The sequence below is a fragment of the Lipophrys pholis genome (genome assembly GCF_963383615.2).
Source record: "Lipophrys pholis genome assembly, chromosome: 21".
Lineage (NCBI taxonomy): Eukaryota > Metazoa > Chordata > Actinopteri > Blenniiformes > Blenniidae > Lipophrys > Lipophrys pholis.
In genome coordinates this window covers 12016334-12043048 of record NC_137649.1, presented here as the reverse complement: position 1 = coordinate 12043048, position 26715 = coordinate 12016334, and the positions used below count along the sequence as shown (strand labels likewise).

General features: G+C 41.6%; 1 protein-coding gene across 1 annotated transcript in view; it reads left to right on the top strand.

Moving 5' to 3' along the window:
- sipa1l1 (signal-induced proliferation-associated 1 like 1) overlaps nt 1–9926 on the top strand; it is a gene marked incomplete at its 5' end in the record, with an annotated part of 36931 nt that extends 27005 nt beyond the window's left edge. The window contains 7 exons of the mRNA XM_080490310.1: nt 958–1152; nt 1828–1996; nt 2900–3134; nt 3383–3553; nt 3647–3758; nt 4251–4329; nt 5995–9926. Coding sequence (XP_080346436.1) covers nt 958–1152; nt 1828–1996; nt 2900–3134; nt 3383–3553; nt 3647–3758; nt 4251–4329; nt 5995–6138 — 1105 coding nt within the window. The 3' untranslated portion in view covers nt 6139–9926. The remainder of the gene's footprint in view (nt 1–957; nt 1153–1827; nt 1997–2899; nt 3135–3382; nt 3554–3646; nt 3759–4250; nt 4330–5994) is intronic.
- Between the last annotated feature and the right edge of the window lie 16789 nt (nt 9927–26715).

Here is a 26715-nt window from a genome sequence, read left to right as displayed (position 1 = left end):
ACACTGGAAAACATGTAAAAGAGAAATGGTTAAAGAGAAATTGTGTAAGATTTTTACGTCATTTTTGTGGTAAACGGCTAACTATTGCCTCTATTGTCTTCTCCCTTCAATGTAAGAGACCCTATGGTGGCTGCAAAAGTTACCAAACATTTTCAAGATTTGCAGAACTAAAAAAACTGCAAATCTGAGTGTAGCGTAATCCACCAGTATTCAAAGCAACTTCTTTGTTTTGAATACTGACAGTTTCGTATGAAGAAAGTCACAGGTTCTAGACCAAGTTGATCTAATTATACAACTTTGATGAATGTGACTTTTAACTGCATATTTCACCACCAACTGATCATTCCAGTGTTTGACGAACCACCGTCGCATATTTCCACTTCTCATTACTTGAGGCTTTCCTGGAAAAGCGAGCATAATGAGAAATTATGACTCCCTCTTATCTTTCCACATGAGACCTCGGGAAATGTGGAACATCAGTCCCAAGTTATTGTAGCTGCACTGGTTTCTAGAGTAGAGACAAACGAGGCCAGTGGACCAGTTCTTCTAGTTACAGCAAGTTTCATTCAGTGGTTGCAGAGCATGACTGTCACACCATCTGTTCATTATTTACATTCCTGTGTGTACCCTGTCAAAGTCATGAGGGAAGTGACAAGTGTTGGGATTGCAGGTGATACAGTGATGCTGATGTTTGTCTTTACTAGATAATGCTCTCAGGAGATATTTCTTCATGATAGAAATCTGGAGTATGAAGATTTTTAGTAATATTACACGAGGGTCAACATTGGTTTCTAAAGAGATAATAGTTTTTAGATTCTGCTTTCTAAATAATTCCACTATTAGAGTAGTAAACTGTGTCCCGCTGCTATTAGATGGTTTTCAAGCCCAGCATTATGATGAATCATTTATAGCTCTTTCATTTCGGTCTCCTCCCGCTTTCTTTTTTCTGTCCCTCAGTTCCAGGCACTCAGGCCACAGCTCTCCCAGAGACGAGTCCTCCTCCTCCTCTACCACCTCCCCTTCGTCTCAGTCCTCAGTGTCCCCTGGGCCCAAGACCTTCTACCCCCGCCAGGGCGCTCAGTCCAAGTACCTGATTGGCTGGAGGAAGCCTGGCTCCACCATCAATTCTGTCGACTTCGGAGACACACGCAAGTAAGGGCAGATGAGGAGAAGGAAGTAGAAAACAAAGCAACATGTGAATAACGATGATGCAAGGTCTTATTTTTAAATGCTTTGGTACATATATAGCTGCAGCAGTCTGCGTTTGCTGTCTCCATCTTCGCTTTATTCAGCTCGGAGGATTTTTCATGATGCTATTATAAGTTTTTGACATAACAGGCTGAGGATCTACTGGAATGAGGCCTACCTAAATACTGCAGAGAATTTAAAAATGACTGTGGAAAAAAAGCAGCATTGCACTGCATTTTAATCATCCCAATAGCAGATGTACAGTACCACACTGTACAGCTCTTGTTACTGATTTGGTGAAGACTCCCTGTGTGTTATTCTCTGCATTCTTTTTCATACTAAGATGATCAGAGTGTGTTTGATAGTTATTTAATACAGGTCTGCCATATTAGACTATGTTTTATCTTGTTGCTTTGCATTCATACCTTCCTCCTAGTGATAATCTGAGCACTACTTGGTTACCCCCTTGTGGCCTAATGATGGTACAGCACTCAGGCCTGCGTTGCATCAATATTTTACTGTGTACTCTCACTGAATTACCATGTACATATTCCTCTCTCAGTGCTATTGGTGATCATGTATGTGGTGTTCTTCGCTCATTTGACCATTGCAGTGAATTCAGTTCATTGTGTGTTTTAGGAAATCTCCAGGAGAAAGTGGAGTAGACGTGATTCCGACTCCAGCAGCCCGGCCATCTCTGAGGGACATGCATTCCCCCCAGCCCCACGCAAAATCCACCATGGAGGAAGACGTGAAGAGGCACAGTGTTCCTGACAGTCCCCCGCATCCACGCAAACACAAGGAGAAGGTATTTCTGCAGGCTTGTTTTTGACCGTCTTCCCAGGCACAGGTAGAATAAAAAAACACGAGTTGGAATTATTGCTAAAAATAGTTTCTGCCCAGAACATTTTGGCAGACTTTATGCTTCAAAATGTTGCAGGAGTTGGGTTTTTTCCCCTCACATGATCATCCGTGTCTTTTGTTGTCCATGCAAAATGTGCAATTCCAAATATAATAAAACTATTGGTAATGGTAAACGTTGTTAAATTAATAGTGTGCATTCGGATGCTCCGTTTACAGGGTTGGCCACAGCCACTTATGGCAACTCGCACTGTAGACTTGGTTAGTTTCTGCTCCAGATGCCCTTCCTACCACTACTGAGATTTAAATCCAGTTCCCCCCCACACTCAAGGTCAAGACTTGTCCCGACGCACCACCAGGGGGGCTCCATTTGAATACATTTTAAAATGAGGTCACACATCAAATTGCTTATCTTTTTTTTTTTTTTTTTTTTATTATGACATAGGGAGCCAGAAGTAGTGTGAGTGCTGGCTGGGCGTTTGAGACCCCTGCTATAGGGTATCAAAAAAAGAAATGGATCAAGCTGTTTAAGCGGCGACTTTTTTTTCCGGAAATGTATCCACTAATAAATGTGAGCTTGGAGAGATTAACACAGGTCTTACACAGGAGCTAATGTGTTGTGTTTGTCAATATTCAAGTAACACCTGCTCCCGCCACAAGATAAGCTATTTCTTTATTTCTCCCACGATGGGGCAATTTGCATCCATGCAGCAGAAGGACATTAAATAGAAGAGTAGCAAAAGCAAAAAATATGAACAACAAAGTATGTAAAACAGTAGTGGCAATATATAATCAAGACAATGACCGTGACATTATTTACACTGACCCTGTACCTGTCATCTCACCACAGCACGGCCAGAAATCCCCTCCAGGCCAGCCTCTCAGCCGCCGCCGCTCGCTCCATCGCACCCTGTCAGACGAGAGCATCTATCGCGGCCAGCGCCTCCCCCCCCTCAGCGACTCGGTGACTGAAGCCACACTCGGCGCAGACGTTCTCTTCAGCTGCTCCACCCTTCCGCGCTCGCCCACCACCCGTGGCGTGCCCCTCCGCCGGCCCTCCTACAAGCTGGGTGTCAAGCTTCATGGTGAGGACGAGAGGGGGACTCTTTTTAATAATGGAGTGTTTTACTTTATAGTGCGGTGTGTTTTAATGACTTGTTTAGAGATTATGGAAATCATGGTTTTCTGCAAAGCTGTAAAACTGTTGTGAAAGATCCGACTTGGTTTCCAACACTGTTTAGCGTCTTGGCATCATGCTTACATTAGAGGTACATTAGAGATGCATCAAATTTTAAAAAAATAAATAAATAAAATTCTCAATTGAAATTAACAGGTGACCTTTCGGCGTCTGACACTTCACTGGTGGACTTGGTGGAGCGTCACCGTGGGCCTCTCCCTCAGGAGCTGATGCCTCTTCCATCCTCGGAGAGGGACAGCCCCCTCGAGTGGACTCACCTGGTGGACGTGGCCAGTACCTTCGAAAATGAAAGAAACACACATTATGGTATATTACACCTGTATATACTCGTCACGTCGTACGTAGCACATCGCTGTGTTCAGTTCAGTTCAGTTCATGTTAGACTCTGTCTCCTTCCAGTCCAGAGAAGTTATGTGTTTGGGGATGCAAACCACCGAAGCAGTGGGGCCTCCAGTCCTCAGCAACCCCACATAGAGCTGCAACCCGCTCCAATGTCACGGCCCTCTTCGAGGTGACACAACAAAGACTCTTTATTCATTTCCATTCACCCCAGACTCCATTAAAAACTGAAAGGGAACATGATTACAGGTATTGTAGTGTTACAGCTGTGTGCAGAATGCTCCAGTAGAAGAACTATGCCGTAAACACAGGTGGCCTCAGCCCTGCAGCTCGTCCATTTTAGCATCCAGACAAGAGAGGGACAAGAGAACAAAGCCTTTCATTCCTGACGGATTTCAGTCTGTGTGCATGTCCTTTGGGTGCATAATAGATTTCGTCAGAATGGATTGTAACATTTTTCCATCCAAAAAGTACAACAAAAGTGAAGGTTACCATTAAAATGTGTATAAATATAAGGTAAACTAAAGATGAAGCTGCATGTGCGGAGTAAAAGGGTCAACATTTACTCTTGTTTAAATTAACCTGGGCTCAATTGGAATATGGAATAAAAATCAAGACATTATTAACATTTGTTGTACTTATTAAAGTGTTTTTCTTTCCACAGTGAGGGCCACATAGGGCTGGAGAGGAAGGTCACCAAACTGGAGGCCATGGTGAAGATGCTGCAGGAGGACCTGAAAAAGGTGCAACAGAACAGCCTACCTAACAGCACGCACGTAACACATGATCTCACATAATGGGTGCACGGACATGTGTAAGCGTTGACAGCAGCTCTGCTGTCGGTGTTTTCCCGTTCCCCCTTTTTGATTCAACTGCCGCTCGGAAGGAGACATGAAGTTGATGGCAGCAGTTGTCATCAATATAAACATAAACAGCTTTTCTACTAATACAAATTTGAGAATTAATTTGTGCTCTGACCTGTGGCTTCGTATTAAAGCTTGTATTGTGGTTTTCAAGCAGGTGTGTGGCGATTTCTTAAAGATCGCTCTTCAAAGTTTAATATTTCAAATTCTGCGTTTGGAAAAATACCAATGAGCCAAAACCTGTTTATGAAACTTTCTGCAAACCTGCAAAAGTGTAATCATAAAATCAGCATCAGGGTCTATTTTTGTCTCCCTAAATCCTCCGATTTGATGCTGAAGCACATTAAATCCGTCACCTTGCTCTAAGCCGTGGAAGTCTTAACAGGTCCCCCGCTGCTGGAGCTCGCGTTTCCTTTTGAAGCTTTAAGTTGCTTTGAGGTGCTGCTTGCTGACATTGTGGTCTGCCTAATTAGTGTGACCTCTTAATAGCAAAAAGAAAAAGGGGGGGGGGGAAGATTTGCTCATGCGCTTCTGAGGAAACCTGCTGCTGTCTGTGCTCTAGGCAGTATTAGCTGCTATGTACAGTATGTATGTAACTGCAGCCGTCCTGTTTGACAGAAGGAAACGTGAATCCATGCTCACCTCTGATCTTCCCTTGAGTCTGAAGTAATAAGGGGGCGTCAGACATACGACACGTGGGCCAAGAATGGCTCGATGGAGGATGAACGTGACCTGCGGCGTGATAAAGGCGCTTATAAGCATTTTTATTCGGTCTCCATAAAGTCTGTCTCCTTGGTGAGACAGGTTGACGGACAGCTGAGACATCATTATTCAGGAGTGTCGAGAATTTCATGCCATTGCGTCACTACATCGCACAGGTTCACTGCTAATAGAGATGCTAAGAACCAATAGAAAAGCTGCAGAAAATACTAATGATCATAGCAACAGCAGTGCTGCACCGAACGACAACGTAAAGATTACAAGTTGTAGTGATTTGTCAACTCCCAATTATGGTGGAACCTCGACATCCTGCAGTCCAACACTGTGCCCCCACCCAAGTTTAAGAAATCACACACAATGTAGAAGTTCATCAACTTATGAGAATAAAAAGTCTGCAGGAGCCTTAATACAGTGAAAGTTGGTTTTATTTGTGCGAGTTGAGTTTAGGATGACAAAATGCTGAAGGCACCAAAGCAACATAGTCAGTTTAAGGAGAACTTTCTTTGTGCGACTAAACCGCGTGAAAGTTTGTAATTTTTCTGGTCCGGCCCCATTCCCATCAAACGACGTGTTTATGTTTATGATTTTCTAAATTCTGGGAGGGCGGTGTGCTGAAATTCTTCGTTTAAGTATTTCCTTGAGTGTCCTATATAGAATTGAACTTTATTTTGCTTTTAGTCTATTTACAACTATTAGAAACAGTTGTGTTCTCTCCCTTGTCCGCGATAAACGGTTTCAGAAAACTCTGCGAAAGAAATCCCTTTCGAATGAACCATCCATTGTTAAGTACTTCAATTAAGTAGCTTCCTTTTCCATCTGCCACAGGAGCGGGAGGAGAAGATGCGGCTTCAGTCTCAGATCAAAAGGCTGTGGGAGGACAACCAGAGGCTGCAGGAGGAGTCCCAGACCTCCGCCGCCAAGCTCAAGAAGTTCACCGAGTGGGTTTTCAACACCATTGACATGAACTGACCTCCCACCAGCACATTTCAGCTCACACACATGCATTCATACACAGCACATCAGAACACACGGTCTGACGGAGACACAGAGTGGAAGGATCGAGGGAAACACTTAGAACTCGCACACAAACGGGAGACGCCTGATGCTGAACCTCTCAACCATCTTCCACTTGCTTCAAACGCGAGCAGGTATTACTGTCAAGTGGACCCAGGTTTCTTAGGCTCTTTCACCAGATCTGCTCTCCTTTGGCACTATGAGAGTTATTGGACTGATCTTATACTCATGCGATTGTCTTTGGTGCGTCTCCGTTCTCTGAAGAAGTTGATTTGACCTCCTGCCAGTTGAGGGTAAGGAACCCCTCCTCCCTTCCCACCTTTCTGCCACATTCTACGCAGATGTGATTCACGATTTAGGACATTTGGCCTTTTGCATTTCCGCATTGTTCAGTTACTTTTTTTCAAATGACGACCAGCTGCTCTGAAAGACACTTTTCAGTCTTTTGTGCCAAATCAAACCTGCCCCAGCTGGAGGAGACGCCGCAGAAACGCCCAGGCGACTTTGAGGGAAAATCCCCAAAATGCCACGCTCAGTCAGACAGGTACGCAAGAAATATCTGCAGGATCATATCATCCCAACACGTTTCACATCACAGCACCAGAGGACACGGGAGAGATTTCCGTCTCGTGTAAGAGGACTGAATTAATGTGGCGTTTACTCCCCTCAAATGCTGAAACCACAGAACAGTCACTCGTCAGCCATCACAGTAAACGCAGGTTCATCCATTACTACACAGGAGGGACACCTGGATTTGTACAGTTCTTTTTTTTTTTCAGATTTTTTTCCTCCTCTGCAAATCACATCTGGATTACAACACCCTTCCAGTCCCGACAGCACAAACCTACATCTGACAGAGGAGTGTATTTAAAAGCCATCGGCAAGTGGTGCCAAAAAAACCAACAAAACAACAGGACAGATCCCGAGTGGTTTGGTCCAGCCCGATTTTATGTGTCTTAAAAGCAATAGGAAGAAGTCAGGACTTTTGTCTTTCCCTCAAAAAAGGGAGAGATTTTGTTTGTTTTTTTTCCTCTGGGAAGAAGCTCGGAGTGGAAAACTGATGATTTTGAGGGTACTTGTACAATCTTGATTTGCAATCTCTGCTGCACAAGAGCCGTCAACCTCCACCAACCACTTCACGTCATCCTCTGGAAAATGAGAGTGAGGACTCATCATCCCACTGTCTGGACTAAAGAGAACAAGCTGATAACGAAAGACATTTTTCGGGATGGCAAAGTTGGAGTCTGTATTTTTTTTTTTTTTCCAGGTTAATTTATTTCCTTGTATTATAATTCCAATAAATAAGTTGTTCTATTCGTACAGTACAACGGACATCAGTGTTTAGTTCCTCAAGACAAACGGTCACTAGCTATATTATTTGATGGCTTTCTTTCTTAATTCTGGTTAAAGCCTGACTATAAGCTTTTTATTCTGTATTCTGTTGTATTTTGTGGTGCCCAAGCCTGCTGTTGTGTTGCTTACAGTGCCCTCTAGTGGTGACCAGTGGAAATGTCATGATGTGTAAACGTGCTGCCAGTCACTCTGTATTTTTCCTCTTCAGCAGTGAGCCAGACATCAAACCCAGGAGGACACACACACAGAAACACACACAGAAACACACACGCACGGGACAGGAGGACCAATCAGAAACCAGCTTTAACAGACAATCAGAGGTTGTTTTTTGGTTTAAACAGGAGCAAATCTAAGGTGTACTAGTATGTATGTGCAAGTGGATGTTGTCTGTGCATAAATTGTTACATCTATAGTTTTCCTCAGGTTCTGTTGTTGTTGGAGATATTTTGAGACAACAAATTATATATATATATGGTTAGATTTATTGAACTTGATGGTGAGGGGTGGGGGTGGGGGGGGACACAGTACCTGCTGCACCAGTGGCAGTGTATGCATGCATGTGCGCGTATGTTGTGTGAATGTACATCAGTCTATCCAGCTGTGCCTACAGTCACTTATTTTGGTCATTTACTCCCGGGCAGAACAGGGATGTGCCTTTGAAAACAACACCTGGGGAGTGGATAAAAGGGGAAGGCTCTTCTTTTTAATCCTGAGAGATGAACACACCCCTGGTACAGTAACGCACGTACACATTTATCACTTCTAATCCAGTTGGGAGGCTCCGGCCTTTCCCCGTTTTCACATACACGTTTTTAACTGAACACAATCAGGCAGGCCAGGCTGCCCACGCAGGGACGAGTGCATGTGAAGTGTATGGGAATCTGCCACATTGCGTGTGTGCCTTTGTATTCAATTACATACTTATAGACCACGTGGCTCGGCCGGTGTCACACGAGCAAGAGTCACCGAGTTCATCTGTCCGCCCGGTGGATACAGGACGCTTTAATATGTCCAGTAAAAAAAGGGTTTTGTCGCAGTGTAGGTGTACGCCTTAATTCCCTGTCTTTTGCCATCGGATAATGGGGAGGGGGGGGGGAACAATAAGTCCCAGGTTTTCAATCTTTTATTGTAAATTTGCATCTTGAAATGACGCAGTTAAAACCCTGCAGCAATCAAGCACAAATACAACACCCAGTCTGAATGTAAAGATAGAAACAAGCGTAAAGAAATGTGATGTTTATTATAACTGACGTATCCATCCAGCGCTGCGCTCCTCGCGGCGAGATGAGTGGACTCTAGTTCCGGTTCTGTTTTAGGAATCTCCGGTCGGTCTGAATGGATGGCGGTTACACAAGTACAGAGAAATATCTTTCTTTGGTTGTTTTAACAGTTCTACAAGTTGGTCCAGTGGAAAGATGACCCAGTGATGAGACCAACTTCACACAAAAAACTCATCTCAACAGAAATGTCCTCAAAGTTTTGATTGAATTGAATTTTTAATTGGTTTTCCCGATGCTTAGATGTCAACTAAATTAAACTAAAGCCATTGTTTGATATTTTATTGTACGTGGAAAGTGCTCTGGTCCTTTGTATTTCGAATGAAGTATGGCCAAATTACAAAATGTGCAGTGCAGATGTTTTGCTGGCATCTTTAAAAGTGTGCATCAAGTTGGATGTTAAATTCAGACAGTTTTTTTTTAAAGTTTTTTTTTCTGTTGTGAATAATGTTAATTTTACAGTGCATCTATTTTAATTTTTTTTCCCCCTCAGCTTTGTTTACGTTGCTCGGCAGAAGGATATCGGAAATGTGAATGTTCAGATGTTCAAATGTTAATTTTTTTTTTTGTTTTTTGTAATATTGTTTTTAAAGATCCTTTGCACAATGTTTTATATAAAAGGATTGTGTGTTTACAGGTTTTTTGGATGTAAGAAGGGTAAATTGGTCCAATCTTTTGTTCTGATGTTGCTCCATAGTTTTGCCCTGCCAGTGCAGCTCCTGACAAACAAACGGAGGAAGGTGCTCAACTTGACTCGCTCACAAAACAAAGTGAAGCCTACTTTTCCTGCAGCATCACTGATCAGACAAGAGCAGGTGGTGGGTGAGGTGCTGTTTGTACTGCTGGGTGTTTTTCTTTCTTTTTTTTTTTTTTTGGAGTCACACACAACTTGCCAGGTCAGTGATCGCAGCGAGGTGGGAGGGTTTCGCAGAAGCTCGGCGATCGAGCTCTGAACTGAACCGAGAGGGACCGTTACACTTTACAGAGTTGAAAACACTGTTTACATCCCGGATCCATTGTCTTTGTAAAGTGTAAAGGTATGACAAATACATTTGCAGTGATCACAGTATTCCAAGTTTCTGAAATAAATAAATGCCATATCCATTTGTGGTGCTGCTGACTTTTGTCTTTGGTGTTTTGATGATTCTCTTCATTGGCAGGGGAAGAAGAAGGAAATAAATAAAAAAAAAAAAAAGCAGCCTCACTCATTCAGAGGGGAAGTGGATTTGTCTCCATCTCCTGCGAGAAACTGGTCTGATTGTATTTTGCAGTGAGTGAGTAGAGGGCGAGAGGTCCGGGGTCTGACCTGTGGCTGCCTCAGGCTCTTGTTGTTCCCCGTCACACTGATTCACCTGATTGCATTTTAAGTGTTCTCCGAGCCGGAGCCAGAAACCTCCTCGCCTGGCCGCTTTCTTCCCTTCACTGGCTGCTCACAGAAATGATGGCAACATAAAAAAAAAAACTAAAAAACAATCGCAGGTAGAAGAAGAAACCCTCTCCCTCCAACAGACTTAATAGAAAAAGGACAATTTATGAAAAAAAAAATATATTTGAAAGGAATGTCATATTTTTGGTTGCACACCTGAAGGAAGTTGAAAACTAAAAATCTAATAAATTGCATTTCTCTGCTTTCATGCTTTTATTGGAGAATCGTCCATCTCTTGCTGTCTGCCTGATACTGCACCACTGCTTTGCCAAAAAACACCAATTTTGGGGTGCAATACATTGAAGAAGACAGTTTGTCTTCAGCGTTTGTGTATTTTGCTTTTAAAGAGTTGATTTAATCGCCTCATAAGCAAACACCCCCGAAACAAGAAATATGAATATATTCTCACTACACTGATCAAAAGACTTTTAGTTTAACTTTTGGGAACAAGAAAAGAGGGCATCTTGTTTCCTTGTTTTCACTTCTAAGAAATCCTGTTTGACATTCACATTTTGAAACTTTTGAGGGATAAAATAAATCACCGTTGTATCTAACAAAGTTATCTAAACAGTGAACAAACTGTCTTCTTCTGTTCTCCAATTTAGTAAAATGACAAAACATGAGATTATTGCACATCGACACTAATTTAAAAGGAAAAGAGTCTCACCATAGCACTGTCATCAAAATATCTGTTCTAATTAAGCTTTGTTTGAGTGAAACATTTGGATTTGTCTTCCCGCCATGCAAAGCTACTACGCCACTCTACTTTATGCTGGATTTGTTCGTATCTGAAACAGAAACTCCACGTGAATGACCTGTAGACTCCTGTTGCTGCTTCGCTTGTCTGTTTCTGTCTGATCACCTGTAGTGATGCTGCAGGCTGTTTGAGGCCAGAGCCGCAGCCGCTGCAGTGGACGGGGGTAGGAGGAAGAGGAGGAGGAGGAGGAGTATTGCGGATGAGGCCACTGATTAGTCATCTTCTGTACAGGTGGGATGTGTGGGGGCTGAGTCATCGGGGGTTCCTGTCAAGGATATGTTACAGAAACAAGTGTGGAAGACCCGAACCGAGCGCGCTGCAGACAGTTAATCTATAAAAAGCCAAATATTGTGTGAGCCTGAAGAGTTCCAATATTTATTATACATATATAGTGAAAACTTTTAATGTTTTATCCGAGAAAGGTCATTCAAAGTTGTCTTGGAACATTCCGGCTGTTTGCTGCAGGGATATTTGTTATTGTGGTTTTATGTATTCATTGAAAGTCATCATTGTCTGTGTTTGTTGGGGTTGAGTTCAGAAAGGAAACTTTTCCCTCAAAAAAAGATCTATCTTATCTTTGAGCGTATATAAAGCTGCTCAGATTTAATAAACATTGCCTGAAAGATGTTCTGGTTGAATCCACCCAATACATCACAAGGAGATCCACTCATTAATGGACGCATCAATTTCAGTGATTTAAAGAGACATTAAACATGTGTGCATGTGTGTCTGTTTAAAGCATGGATGTGAAGGTGAATATTGTTCATGGCTGAGCTCAGCACGACCAATCAAGACTATGCATGCCGTCACAGTGACTCAATACACCACCTGGTGGTACAAAGTGGTATTGTGAGACGGAACAGGTTCGCTCACCATTTTCATGTACTGACGGCACCAGCTCGGTTCCTGTACAATATAAATAGGAGAGCCACATTAGACACAGTTTTAGACAAGGTAAGTTTATAGAGCAACGTTCAGACACAAGGTGATTCAGTGCTGAAAGGAAATTAATTAATACAAAGCAAAAAAAAAAAAAAGGGCATAAGAAAGGAGCTTGAAGAATAAATAAAGTCTATTGTTTCCTGAAAATCCTGAAGAAATATTATTCTATATTCTGATGAGCATAGGAACTAAACACTGCTTCACCTTGTTTCTTCACACTCTGGGAACATTTAGTAAACCTCTTCCTGAGGATATCACGGATCCAGGAACCCTGAGATGTATCCAGGCCCAAGACCATTTAAAGCTTTATATATGATCCTTTTTTAGTTTGTCCTGGTCAAGCTCCAGTTGTGTTCTTATTCTTCCCTTTCTGTTGTTAAACGGTGGATAGAGTGGATGTGTGATGAAACCTGCAGAAGGTGCTATGAAGACTCCCCTCCCTAAGACTGTTGTAAATAAGTCCAGTCATATGAAGGACCCCACCTGTTCTGGAAGGAGATAGACTCTTCAAAACAAATACGCTTACATCTTCACCCCTAGGCAACACAAATAACCCCATCCAACACACACCGCCTACTCAAAGGTGTAATGCCTCTCATCTTTAATTTTGATTTACACTGTATTGTTGTCTTTATTGTATAAACTCCCTATGATAGATTTTATTCTGATTGTCATTCCGAGAGTAGCAGTATGTGATTGGTGGGTCAGATTGCAGAGACGTCTTTCAAGTATCACATACCTTTCAAGTTGCTTCTGTGCTTCGTTGTTACAGTCTGACCTTTACAAAAAGACAGGAAGTGACAGAAGCCGAGATAACTTGGGGCTGTCCTTGACTGTACTTTCCCAACAGCACAACTTCTTTACCTTGGGCTTATTTTCACTTTCTGCAGGAGAATAATTTTTTGCAGCATTTCTGCACAACGTGAAGAGCTGAAGAGGACACGAGCGACTTACGACAGAAGAGACCAGCAAGGGAGAACACAGAGGAACAAATGCAGCCGCGGCTGAACGTGACGTCTCTGACAGGAACAAAGTAGCTCGTGGCTGAAAGTGAACCAGATAACAGTGATGACAGAGCAGAGTCTGAGCTGCATATGTGGCCTATTTTTTTTAATCTTTTTTTATTTTTTAAGAAACGTTTCAAGGCTTCAGCTGGAGGAACACAAACTGTTTTAAACTATGTCCTTTGTTGTGTTACGTTTGACCGTGGATCCATTGTTTTTTTGTTTGCTGAACTTCCTGTCCTGCATTGTATTGTCACGTATTTGCAGGCTCAAGGTTATTTTTATTGTCATTTACATGTCACACATGGTGCAAAATGTGAACTCTACTGTCTGCATAGCGTATCAAGACATTCATGAATAAATAACTGAATTAATTATATAACAGTGATTGCAGCTCATGTTTTCCCTGGCAGTGCAAAGGTGTTCTCTGGTTTTCTTCCCGGTCTAGAAATGTACATTTGAGATTAATTAGTGACTCTAAACTATATGTAAGTTCAACGGTGAGAGTGTGACTCTATACCTGGGTTGAGTGGATCCTGAGCTGGCCATAGGCAGCTTGGATGGGCTCCAGTGGTCAGACCCAGCGACCCAGCGACGTGGATAAAGCTTTATAAAACATGGACGGATGGAAAAGACACTAAAAACTGTTCTTTTATATTTTCAGTCATTCTGCCAAAAACTGATGATTGATTCTTTTTTTTTCGTTTTTTTTATGATCTGCAATCCTCAAATACATGTAAGACTCTGACTTGCCCATTTTAGTGCACCGGACTCCATGACAGTATGACGGGAGGTGAAAAAGTAGTTCCTGCCGTCTCTCAATTAAAAAGTCCAGCGATCAATTTTATGTATTTACCCAACAATCAGACACATTTGGTGCCATGATTAACACTATATTCTATCTGCCCAAACACTGATGCTGCAGTTAAAATGATGTGGTGCATAAGAACATTCGTAGAGCTGCTGTCTCTCTGACCTGCCTTCTCTGCGCCTGTCATGTCTGTGAATGAACATGAGCTTACTTTCCTAAGAGCCGTCTGCCTGCTGGCCGTTTATTGCAGCGATTGTACTTGACTTTATTCACTGATTCACACAAACAAACCAGAATAACATGTGAGCGTCACCGACTCACTTCAAACTCACAACCGACTGGATTCAGTTTGAACGTAACGAGTGAATCATGTGACACATTGCAGCTTTTCTGTCACAGCAAAACAACTATGTGCACAGTGTTAAGCCGTTAGAATTAAGAGAGAATAAAGTGACACGTCAGTTACTTGCCCAGGAGCTATTAACCACAATCTGTCTAGAATCTTGGAAATCTGTTTTATATTTGTCTCATCAAACTTTCACTGCTTTAATTTTAGTCATATTTTGGACTTTGCTCTATTTTATATAACCAGAAAGGGGAAGAAAAAGAGGAAAATGTTGCTGTGCAGCAGCAACATGTGGCCACCTCCTGACTTTTTTCTTCCCCTCCTGTTGTGTCGCATTCGGCCCCTCGATGCTTTTATCCCACCCACTCCAGCAGCCCACACAGCTCCTTCATGTCTGCGTGGCTCTCAGCTCTTATCGAGCACTCAAGGAGAAGCGGAGAGAAAGAAAGTCGAGGTGTTTTGTTTTTCGGAGGCAGAGCTTTGTTGTTGGCTGTCATTCCAGATGCGAACAGTCCCTCTGTGTTTTTAAAGCAGTGTGCCGGTTTACACAATACCTGTCAGTCTGCCTCACTCTCTGACGGCTGCGTACATCCAGCCCGCTGTCTCAGTCTCACACACACACACACACACACACACACACACACACACACACACACACACACACACACACACACACACACACACACACACACACACACACACACACACTATCCACTATTTATAAATTCCACATCTCGCATGATTCTCTAATTAGTTCATTGATGATTACTCATAAAAGAGAAAAGTGAAATTAAAAGACTGATTAAATGTGGGAGCTTTGATATGATGTGAGTGATTTATTTCCCTTCAACTGTAGGACAAGTCATTATATCGGGCGCTTTCTGTGTTGAGTCCGCATGTCCTCCCTTTGCCTTCATGGACATCTCGCTTCTTTTCGTAATGAAAAAATGTGCATGTTAGATTAGATTAATCGATTAATTACCTTCAAATGATATAAATGTGTGTCTATAATGGTAATGATCTACGTTTCTGCAAAAGTTTATTCTTGCAAGCCTTCAGGGTCGATCATACAACATTTCACCTCACTTCCTCATATCTGTGCGGAACTGTCATTTGCTAAAAGGTTATTACTAGAAAATCCTATCACGCTGCAGATGACACCAATAGTGCAATAATACATTAATATTTATTCATACCAAGAGCTGTTTCACAATATTTCCTATTTACACTTTTATGTGTGATCTGTTGTATTTGTAAAGACTCACTTTTTGGATTCTTCCAGATGCTCGAGGAGGTTTTCCAGGCACATCCCAAATGAATTAACACCCGGAGGCAGATCCAGAATCCTCTGAGGGACTGTGCTTCCCACGTGGCCTTGAAACACCCTGAGAGGAAGGTATCGGCTCCGGTTTTCTTAGCCCACCACAGCCCGGAGACCCAGATAAACTGCAATTTCTGAATGACAGGAATTCTCTGTGCCTCTTGTCTTTCGGGGAACATTTCAAAGAGCACAAGTGAAACTCAACACTTTGATGTTCTTACTATTTGCTTCAGTGGAGCTGATGCACTTTACTGAATTGTATCAAAACGAAGCTCGTGCATTTCTTCCCCTGATTTCAGTCACGGCCTGCCACACATTTAAAGCCAGAAGTCCTCTTCCGATTTAGTCTCCAGGGAATCTGGAAGCCATCTGTTACAGCATGTAAGTTCAGTGGGGAAATATTAATAATACATTTCTCTTCTCTGTAGGTTAATGTCAAAGACTGAGTCAAGCAAAGAAGCTGACAGATGTAAAGGAAGTGTAATGCATTTAGATGGATATACCAGGTCTTTAGAGAGCATCAATTATTCATTCTTACCAGGTTTTGGGAAGCATGAAGCCACGCTGGGTTAACCAACCTCCGGCTCATTGTCGACTTTGAATAACTATACCAGGAGCTGCACCTCCTCAAAAACACAAAGTTTGCCGGCTGCTTTTCCATATTCTTCCCCTACAAGAACAGGATTTGAAAAAAAAAGCAAAAAAACCCAACATCACTTTTTAAACGAAATCCCAGAACAGAAAGTCATTAACAGCATCTCATTAGGCGCCGCAGTCAAGTAAGTGGATGATGTTTTCTCTGTGCACTGCGAGATCCCTCATCTCTGTTGTCAAGTTTCAGCGGTTTAACATTCATCAGCAGCCACAGCTCGTTGAAAAGCTTATCGGTGCTCACAGAATTATCTCATCACATGAGGAGTTGTTTAAGGCATTATCATCACTTGTGTTATTGGTTTCTATCTCGTCGCAGATTTGACTAGTTTCACTCGTCATCTCGCTGTTGTCTCTCCATCGCGTGATGTTGGGGGTTTGAGGCTTCAGCCCTGGGGGTTGTTATTGCTTTCCTTGCTATTAAGAGCTGCTCTAGTTTTGACATTGATTTTTTTCGGTTGATATTTTTGATAGTTTCCGGCCAAATTCCATCCCTCCCTCAGACTTCTCTATGTGCTTCTTTATTCAGGTCCGGGCTGCAGTATGTTAAAGGTGTTAGGGAAAAGTGTGTGTCTTTAGATTGTGGACATGCAAACTCCACAGAGAATGGCACAGGTCTAGAATAAAACTTTAGTATCCTTGTTATGAAATAGGCATGCTAACCACCACACCAGCATTTAGTCCTTTTAAGCAATCTATTTATTCTTATCATAAATACCATCTAATTCATGGAATTGGCAAATGCATGAGTTCGATTGTGATGTCCTTGTGCATTATGGCAATGAACCTTACTGTACATTAAGGAGCTGTAGGTTCAAACTAATACAATGTAGGGAAATCAAGAATGTTCAGAGGTTCAGCTTCAATCTGAAACCACCTCTTCGTATAATAGATGATGTTCTTTGTTTCAAATCACAAAAGTTCACACAGGATAAACAAACGTCTCATATCTTTAAAAAAGATAAAGATAATAATAATAATAATAATAATAATAATAATAATAATAATAATAATAATAATAATAATAATAATAATAACAGGATGTTTTTGTCTTAAATCATTACTGTGCAAAGATGCAAAAATGTACCTCCCTGTGATATTTCTCCTCTGCTGCCACATTCTGACTGATTGTCAAAAGAAATAACTTTGAAAATAAGTTTAGGGCTGGAATTGGGTTTTTACTCCTCGTGGGTTCAAATTACAGCAGCACAAAGATATGTGAGTAGCAATAAAAGAGCAGCAAATGTGGGGCATCCCTGAGCCAACCAGCTCCCGTAGCTTCACACAAATCCAGAGGTATTCTCCAGTGGGATCTCCTCTTCCTGTTTACAGTCGCTCAATAATTCAGTCAGTTCAGAGTGAAGCTTCAGTTTCCCTCCATGAGAAGGTGTGTGTGTGTGTGTGTGTGTGTGTGTGTGTGTGTGTGTGTGTGTGTGTGTGTGTGTGTGTGTGTGTGTGTGTGTGTGTGTGTGTGTGTGTGTGTGTGTGTGTGTGTGTGTATGTGTGTGTGTGTGTGTGTGGGTGAACAGAGTAGTCCATTAGTATCAATGCTGTTTTTGACGACAGTTAGCTTGTAAGTGCATATTGATTTGTGAGCTGACTGACATCCATTTTTCCATTTGCACAGTAAACAGTGGATGAAAGTGAGAAAGTCAAAATGCAGAATCAACTGGCTTTTGAAGCCTACTGCCATCTCTCTCTCTCTCTCTCTCTCTCTCTCTCTCTCTCTGTCCCAGTAATTGCTTATTGAATTAGGGCAGCAAATATTTTCAGCCTCTACCACCTACGGTGAAAAGACGACGCCGGAATCACTGTAAACATGCTGTCTGTTGACATGCATAATATGTGATTGAGCTGCACACACACATGCCCACACACACACATACACACACACACACACACACACACACACACACACACACACACACACACACACACACACACACACACACACACACACACACACACACACACACACACACACACACACACACACACACACACACACACACACACACACACACACCTCTGACTACAGTAAGCACTCGGTTTCCTTCCCGAGTCCATCGTTGCATCATGTGCTTTGATGTGCCTCAGTGCTCGGCCAGAAGTCCCCATCAGCACAGAGTTTAGCTCTCTGGTTTGCAGCGGGTTCCGAGCTCCGTGGATGTTCAAGACGAGAAATCAGGAGAGATTACAGTGGAAGATGGGTTGGGGGTGGGGGGTGGGGGTGGGGGTGGGGGTGAAGAGAAACATCCAGAAAATCAGCCAGTTACCGAGTATTACACACTCTGCATTGTTAATGTACCTTCACTGAGTTATCAGATCACAGCAGGACTGAAGCTAAGAGGAGTTGTCTTAATACTGAACAATAGAAAAAGATTTCTAGTTTGACAAGCGATCAGGTATTTTATTTTCACACAATGTCTTTTTTTTAAAGACGATGTTTAACAACACATCTGGTTGTCACATTAACACACTTTGTGCCAAGTAACTCTTTCGGACCATCAGTCTTAGAACAGCTGTTTTTTTTTTTTCTTGTTTCGGCAACAGAATACTTGGTTACATTATGGAAAAACAACCGTTTTTTCTTTAAACAATGACAAATGCTTTTTTTGAGACCTAATTTTAAATAAAAAGGTGTTATTCTTTTAGACTCTTTAGATTCAAGCCGTGACGATAGATAAATGTTATCATGAAAACTAGATGTCTTGTATTTGAACCATTTCTAAAAGGTAGAGTTCATTTTAGATCCTGCAACTGTCCATCAGAGTAACAACAAGGTAAGTAGTATAACAACAACAGTGTAAAACTATAGAGGGAATTCACACAGGCAACATAATGAGAGAGTATGCAGCTACTGGTGAAGCCTTTGTACTGAGAAGGTGATTTCACATCTTGTTTAACTGTATTTTAAATTTGTTCTCTAATTCTTGAACCTGCAATGATCCAGTTAAAGTCGTTGCACATGAATAAAGACATAAAGCTTTGGTGTTGAGGTTATAATGGACGGAGCATCGCTGTGATCTTGAGGGACTGGGAGCCTGATCCTGGTGGCAGGAGGTTGATGGAAAAGCTCAAACAGCAATGACAGAACGAAGAGGCGCAGAAATAGGTTGGATGCGAAATTCTGCAAAAAAAATGATTAGTGGGAGATTGGAAAGTCTGCAGCATTTGAGTAAATCTGTGGGGAATAACTGAGAGATGAAGTCACACAGTGATGATGCAATAGAAGGGACACTGCTCTTCTGCTTAAACACATGTAACAAGCTCCATATGTGTTGTTATACCAATAATAATTCTTGTTCTGGCAACATTGAATTCTGTCCTTACATGAGATGAAGAGTGAAGATTAGACTATTTTATTTGTCTAATGTCTAATCTGGGTAAAGTTTATATAGTTAAACTTTCATTGTAGAGACCTCAGCACCTCCAGCCATGAACTACTGAATAGTGAGACTTTAAGGTAAAAAGAAGTGACAAGCTCAACGTGGCCTCACATCCGAACAACTACAGACAACTTGTACAAATACCTCCATGATGCTGAGGTCTGACCTGGAAGATTCCTTTTCAGTCATTATGGATTCAGAAAACACAGACTTCTGCTGTCTTTTTAATCCACATTTTAAACCGTTATGATTCCATGTGTTGTAACTGAGCATGTGGAGACTTTATAAGGTCAGATAAATAAAATCAAGTTTTAAGTTTCAACCTCTAAATAACCTGAAGGCAGGACTAACATGCCGACTCATGATTTGCCCATGCATTTCTTCTTTAGGAAGACAAGATATTTTTTTGTGTTGAAAATATAATGGGACACATTAAAATTATAAATTATATTGTTGTATATATGATAGACTGGTGACCTGTCCAAGGAATACCCTGACTGTTTACTGAAGATGAATGGATGAACTGTATATCGGTCATAGTTCTCAGGAATGTTATATAATGGTCATGTAAGTGCTGAAACACACTCGGTCTTCAGATTGTTGGAGAAGCAGCCTTCAGAGTTGGAAATTTGTCAGATCGATCTGGTAAACAGGTCAGACTCCAGTTCTGGGCAGCTCACAGGCTGAATATAGCAAAGATTAAAAAAAAAACTAAAAAAAAAACTTGCCAGCTTTGAATAAATTAGGGTATTTTTCCCTTCCGAAACACCACACACACACACACACACACACACACACACACACACACACACACACACACACACACACACACACACACACACACACACACACACACACACACACACACACACACACACAAAACAATGTGGGTTTATAATTCTCCATTTCTCCAGTTTTTTAAACGAGGTCACAAATAAATAACTGAATCCGAGTTTGTGATTATTCATTTAAATGTCTGGATGAGGCTTTAACTTGATTTAACAATTACCAGTTTAAGAAAAAAGAAATATATGGAAATATTAGAGACTTTGGCTTTCACATTCAAGGTCAAAGCCCTTAACTAAAAAGCCAGAACTGTGAGGACAAACATCAACAGATGAGATCCAGAAACAACTGCAAGACCTTAAAGCGTCACAATGAAGAAAGTATAATGTCAGCAAATGACCGTTGTGGGAGGAAAAGCTTCTCATAACATAAAATGTATCTGATGAAGGTAGAGTCCATTTGCTTCTGAATTTAATCAACAACCTAAAGTTTTGACATTGTGCACCTTGATTTATTACCATGAATTCGTCCCAATAGTCACTTTGCCTGACCTTTAAGACAAAGACACAAAATTGAATTTATGTCAGATTCAATGATCAGAGACTCAACAGCAGATCAGTTTTCATACTCTGTGTGCAACATCTCATTATTTGAGATGCAGACCTTAAGTAGTTTTGTCTTGGTATTTGACACGTTACCTTTGGTCTGCTTGTGAATTTATTTATTTATTTATTTATTTATTTATTTATTTATTTATTTATTTATTTATTTATTTATTTATTTATTTATTTATTTATTTATTTATTTATTCATTCATTCATTAGGAATTTTTTTACTTAAATACACCAGAGGAAAATTGCACCCAATTTTCCTTGATGGCTCCCTGAACAGGTAAATCTAACCCTAACCCCGATGGAGCGCGCAAGCACGTTTACATGCCTGAAGCGCTTCTGTTACAATCTCTCTCTCTCTCTCTCTCCTCTCTCTCTCTCTCTCTCTCTCTCTCTCTCTCTCTCTCTCTCTCTCTCTCTCTCTCTCTCTCTCTCTCTCTCTCTCTCTCATCTTCTCTCTCTCTCTCTCTCTCTCTCTCTCTCTCTCTCTCTCTCTCTACTCTCTCTCTCAGTGTGCGGTGGATTGGAGAGTCTGTGAAGCCGCTACTTGGCTCCGGAGCTCCAAACGGGAGGAGACACCGGCGGGTGAAACCGGCGCATAAGGTAAGGAGAAGAGACGGAGAATAAAACGAAGATGAATTGCATGGCAAAGAGAGGAAACTTGTGTTTTAAATACGGCAAAACAGAGAGACAGAAACGTTGATGTGTAGAAAATGGTTAGAAAAGAGTGTATTGCTGTTGCGCCCTGCGCTCTGACGCTCTCCATAATGCAACACTGCCAGAGTGATGAGGATGTTCATACGTTTTTGCGTAGTTTTTTTTCCCCCCTTTGGTGTGTGTGTGTGCACACCCCGAGACATTTATTGAATTCTGTCTGGGACTACAGACTACAGCTGATCAGTTAAGTGACTCTTGGAGTGAGTGTCTGTCTCCTGAGCCTCTGTCATGATGGTGCATGAATATATATGTGTGAGACAGATGGGGGTTGTACTCTATGTCCATCCATCGGGTGTACAGGTGCTCACTGTTGTGTGTTGTGTACACACACACACACACTGTATGAGGGAGAGTATGAATTAGGCTGCAGCGCTGTTGCCTCAGTGTGTTTGGGGAGTGCAGCGTTCCTGAGGATGGAGACACCAAACAGAGAGAGGAGTGGTGTGTGTGTGTGTGTGTGTGTGTGTGTGGTGTGTGTGTGGTGTGTGTGTGTGTGTGTGTGTGTGTGTGTGTGTGTGTGTGTGTGTGTGTTGGGGGGAGTGACCGTGCTCTCATCTTAATATGTATCACGAGCATAAACTACCAAAACAAATGATTATTGCAGATTTGTGTAAATGTAAGCCTTATTCTACAGTTAACCATGTTGCATGTTAGCAGGAATAATAGTTTCAGGTAGGTTTTTTTTTTATTTTGGGTGGGGTGGGGTGGCTTAAATGTCTTGTGAGAAAATAAAAAGTACAATTTCATTTATCTATCACCTTTCCACTGCTTCAGCTGTACCCGAGGTGCTTTACATTGTTATTCACATTCACACAACTCATACACCACACTCCATCCATCCATTGGGAGCCAGTGAGGGTTCAGTGTCTTGCTCAAGGACACTTTGCCATACGGGTAGTGGGAGAGGAAAGAAATAAACATGTAGCCATAGTCTACCCGTTTGATTAAGATTTTATAATTCAGAACTGGACATTCAGTTCCACTTAAGAGTCATCCAGCGTCCTCCCTATTTATAAAATATGTCTTGATATTTATGGCCACCGTTTGTCACCGCACCGCAGGACACCGAGTAAAATCTATGAAGAAATGGATAATGCTCGTCACTTTTGCTCATACAGCTGTTTTGCTTTTAGCCCTTTGAAAGTGAGCCTATAAGGAAATTTTAGGCTTCCCTTATATTTGCATTTTCTGCAGTGGTTGTTATTTGAGTTTTCTTCTGATTGGTGTTGGAGTTGTGGTGACTTATGTGTATTCCTGTTTAAAAATGATGGTTTAATGCTGTTTGTGGCAGAACTTTCCACCCGCACCGCAATTGGGGCCCCTGATGTTGTATTCAGATTTTTTTTAATATCCTCAATCAATCAACCGCATCAAGAGTTGTACTGTCCACTACTACCTCAGACAAAGTACAAGTACCAACAAATGAGTTGCAGTTTTCTGAGTTTTAATATAAAATGAACGAACACAGGTCCCAGCCATATCCTCATGGGTTCACATGAACAACCCAAACCGTCTCAACATGAAAATGACAACCGGTTTTGCCCCCCCAAAAGGGGCGTGGCTTCCCGCCATCTTTTTACTCAGGAAAATGACCAAAAAAAATAGTGTAACATCTCTACTGTTGTGTTATCGTTGCAATGGTAGGCTTAACAATGACGTTGTGCTGGTTCTGATTCTTTTGTGTTACCTTAACGAACCGTTAGAGCAAGCTGGCCTGTGGACAAGTAACTTTAATCTTATTACTGATACAGAAATAGTAGTGCGCTAAATTGGTGTCTTGGTCCTCTCTACTCTACATTCAAATCAAATATTGAGCAACAACCCAACAATCATACATGAGCAAGCATATCACAGTGGAAATTAATACTTCCCTTTTACCAAGATTACAACCGCCAGCAGATCCATACTCAGAGATAGAACAGAAACTAACAGGACAAAGAATTGTTATAGCAACTTAACTAAGAAAATGTTTCAGGATGACCTGAACCAGCCCTAACCATATAGCTTCATCTAATAGGAAACCATTGGGGTTAGCCTTAAGAATTGTTTGTGTCTGTTTCTATAGTTGTACAATCACTAGGATCAGCACGTATGGGCTTCTTCTGCAGCTGGCACAGGGATGGCCTCAGCTTTTCACTTAATTTGTCTTTAGTTTGGTCGACATGAGAGAACATTTCACCAGTTTAACCAATTTAGCTTTGCAATAAATCGCAAGATGGTAAAATGTGATAAATCTCCCAAACTCAAGAGAATCTTGAATTTTCATTTACAGATGATAGTCAATTGCTCTTTTCTGTTTTAACTGAGCCTTTTTCCCAATGCCTCTCTGGGCTTCAAGATGAATAGCTTTTGAATTGCTGCTGCCCTTGATTTGCAGACGTCCCTCAGTGTAAGAACAGCCAGACATCCTACATGCAGTCTTGCCCGGAGCGCGCTGGTGACAGGCGGTAAAGAGGACGCTGTGTGTTTGTTGCGCCGTGGAGGGTCCGGAGGGAATAGGATAGCGCAGACTTTGGAAACAGCAAGAAATCTCAGTCTGCAGCCACTTCCTGTCATCACAGCATGTGTTGAGAGGAGAGAGAGGGCGATCAAAGAAACGCTCACCTCCGAATGTAAATGTGTTAATTCAGAGGGTGGAGGCGGGAATGAAGATGTGCAGAGAAGCTTTCACTTTGTTTACCTGTAGCATCCATATTAGTAAACTGTAGCTGCAATTGGAGACAAACAGGTTTTATTGAAGTAAATAATAGATGGCATTTGCTGTGCATTTATTCTTTTATTGTGATGAATAGTAGCAAGCATAAATGTTTTGACTACTGTCGTCCTCCTGCGTTTTCTTCCAATCGACCCCGGGTGTGCTGTTTCTGTAAAACTACTTTATTTGTTGTGATTATGTACTCTCATTCACAAATGTTTGTCTTTCCTTGACATTTCTTATCACATTGTACTCATTTGAATATTCAATTTTCATTCAAGTCATTCTGACTTTTCTCTAAATTTCTGGGGTGTTTTTACCATTTTGTGACTTTTAGTTTCTAATTTTTCATATTTATTCTCACAGTTTCCTTGATATTCTCATTTAAAATGTGTGCCTTTCACAAAGGTTCATGCTCATTATTTTGACTTTATTCCTATAATACAATTTCATTCTGAAGTTTTCATTTTTATTTGGCACATTAAGATTTACGTCCCAACTTCTTTGTGTCTTGGTTTAGAACCTTTTTTTTTTAACTTCTTGCATTTCCCCCCCTTCTTGATTTGACCCTAGTATGACACCAATTGAAGGTGGCCAACCCTTGAAAACAAAATGGTTTTACGTAGCTGATACAAACATTAGGAACAGATTGTGAACTGGGAGTTCAGATGTTGCTTTGCAGCAGAGGTGGGCTCGTCACAGTCCTGCATATTTTTATTGTCTTCTTGCTCCAACAAGGTTAACGAACGTCCCATTCTGAAGCTCTGCAGATGAGTCATAAGTGGCCTCCTTTCCTTCTTATTCCTGCGTTGGATTGTCTTCCTCCTCACGTTTGTCTCTGCGCGATAGATAGGTAGATCGGGTATTTCATCAAACGCGTGTCGCTTTTGGCTTTCAAGGTGACCACACCTGACGCCAGAAAATCTTTAAAGCAATTAGGCCAACTAAAGCACCTCGGTCGCAGAGGGTGAGGCGCCTCTCTGAATTCCTAAATCGCTTTGTGATTCAGGCTGATCAGACGAGAGTATTCAACCCAAAGATTTCATTTATATGCAAAATCACGAGTCGGCGCGCTTGTTGGAGGTATCGATCGCAGCCCACGGCGCTACACGTGATTCCAGCAAAGGGAGTGTGAACTTGAGCGTTACAAGAAAACATATTATCCATCGTGAGCTGCTGGTTTAGCGCATCACTTCAACAGATGGTGCAAGTGTAATGAAGACTGCGGATTGGGAGCCCTTGATTCACAAATGTGTTTAATTTATTTCTGATTTGGAGTAAACCAATGCTTGCATGCTTCTTTCAATACGTGAAGAAGGCTGTGATGCACGCATGCACAAGGACACGTGCTACTGTCTCTCTGTGGCCTTCTGAATAAAACAAAGCCTTTTGTAGCCTCTGACATTAACCTCACCAACACAACAGAGGGGCAAACCCCACCTGGCCCTGCATTTTGGGCCTTTACAAGGTAGATCTGACCCAACAAGTGCTGGATGCACACAAACAGCTGGCTGATGAGAGTATTGATCCACAGAGCCAGTTGAACTGAAGCTGTTGATGCATCGCACCAATAGCACACACACACACACACACACACACACACACACACAAAAACTCTCAACACACACTTGTGTTGCTACTTCATTTCAAAGGGCATTACACCGACTCACATTTGCTGGAGCCTCGTGCTTATCATAAGGCACAGCGAGGTAGGTTTACTTGTCTGCTTCATTTCAAAAGAGCAATTCAAAGTGCTTTACTTAAGCTTCATAATCACTACTCATCTAAACTAACCCAAAACTGTATTTGCTTTCAAATCTTGTGATTTACTGTTATTAGAGCTTTATTATAGCGTCAGTTAGGAGGTGAGTCTCTACAATTCAATCACATTAAAAAAAAAAATGCTGTTCACACATTAGTACAAGTGAATACACAGTGACAGCAGTTTTATGCAAAGTACTTAAAACATTACAATGCCATAACTAATATAGTAGTGCACATAATTGTAATTATGTTCACGTGAAGTTACATCAGTTAGCTGGGGGGAAAAGGAGGCTCTATAATCCGGTTGTAAGCACTTCTAGAAAAATTGTTAACAACTTAATAATAATTGGTTGAAGCCGAAAGCAGCAAACTGTTCTCAGAAAGACATTGAAAGCTCTTATTTAAGGTTTGTAACTCATCACATGGACAGTGGATGCAATCTGATGCAAAAGGGAGCAGCACCTGTAAAGTTATTCTTTTCTATTCTATTCTATTCTATTCTATTCTATTCTATTCTATTCCGATATGAGTATAAGTATACTGAGGGAAACAGCTGTGGATATTGTTGAGTTAGCAGGACATAGAGAGAGAGAGAGAGAGAGAGAGAGAGAGAGAGAGAGAGAGAGAGAGAGAGAGAGAGAGAGAGAGAGAGAGAGAGAGAGAGAGAGAGAGAGATGGCTCT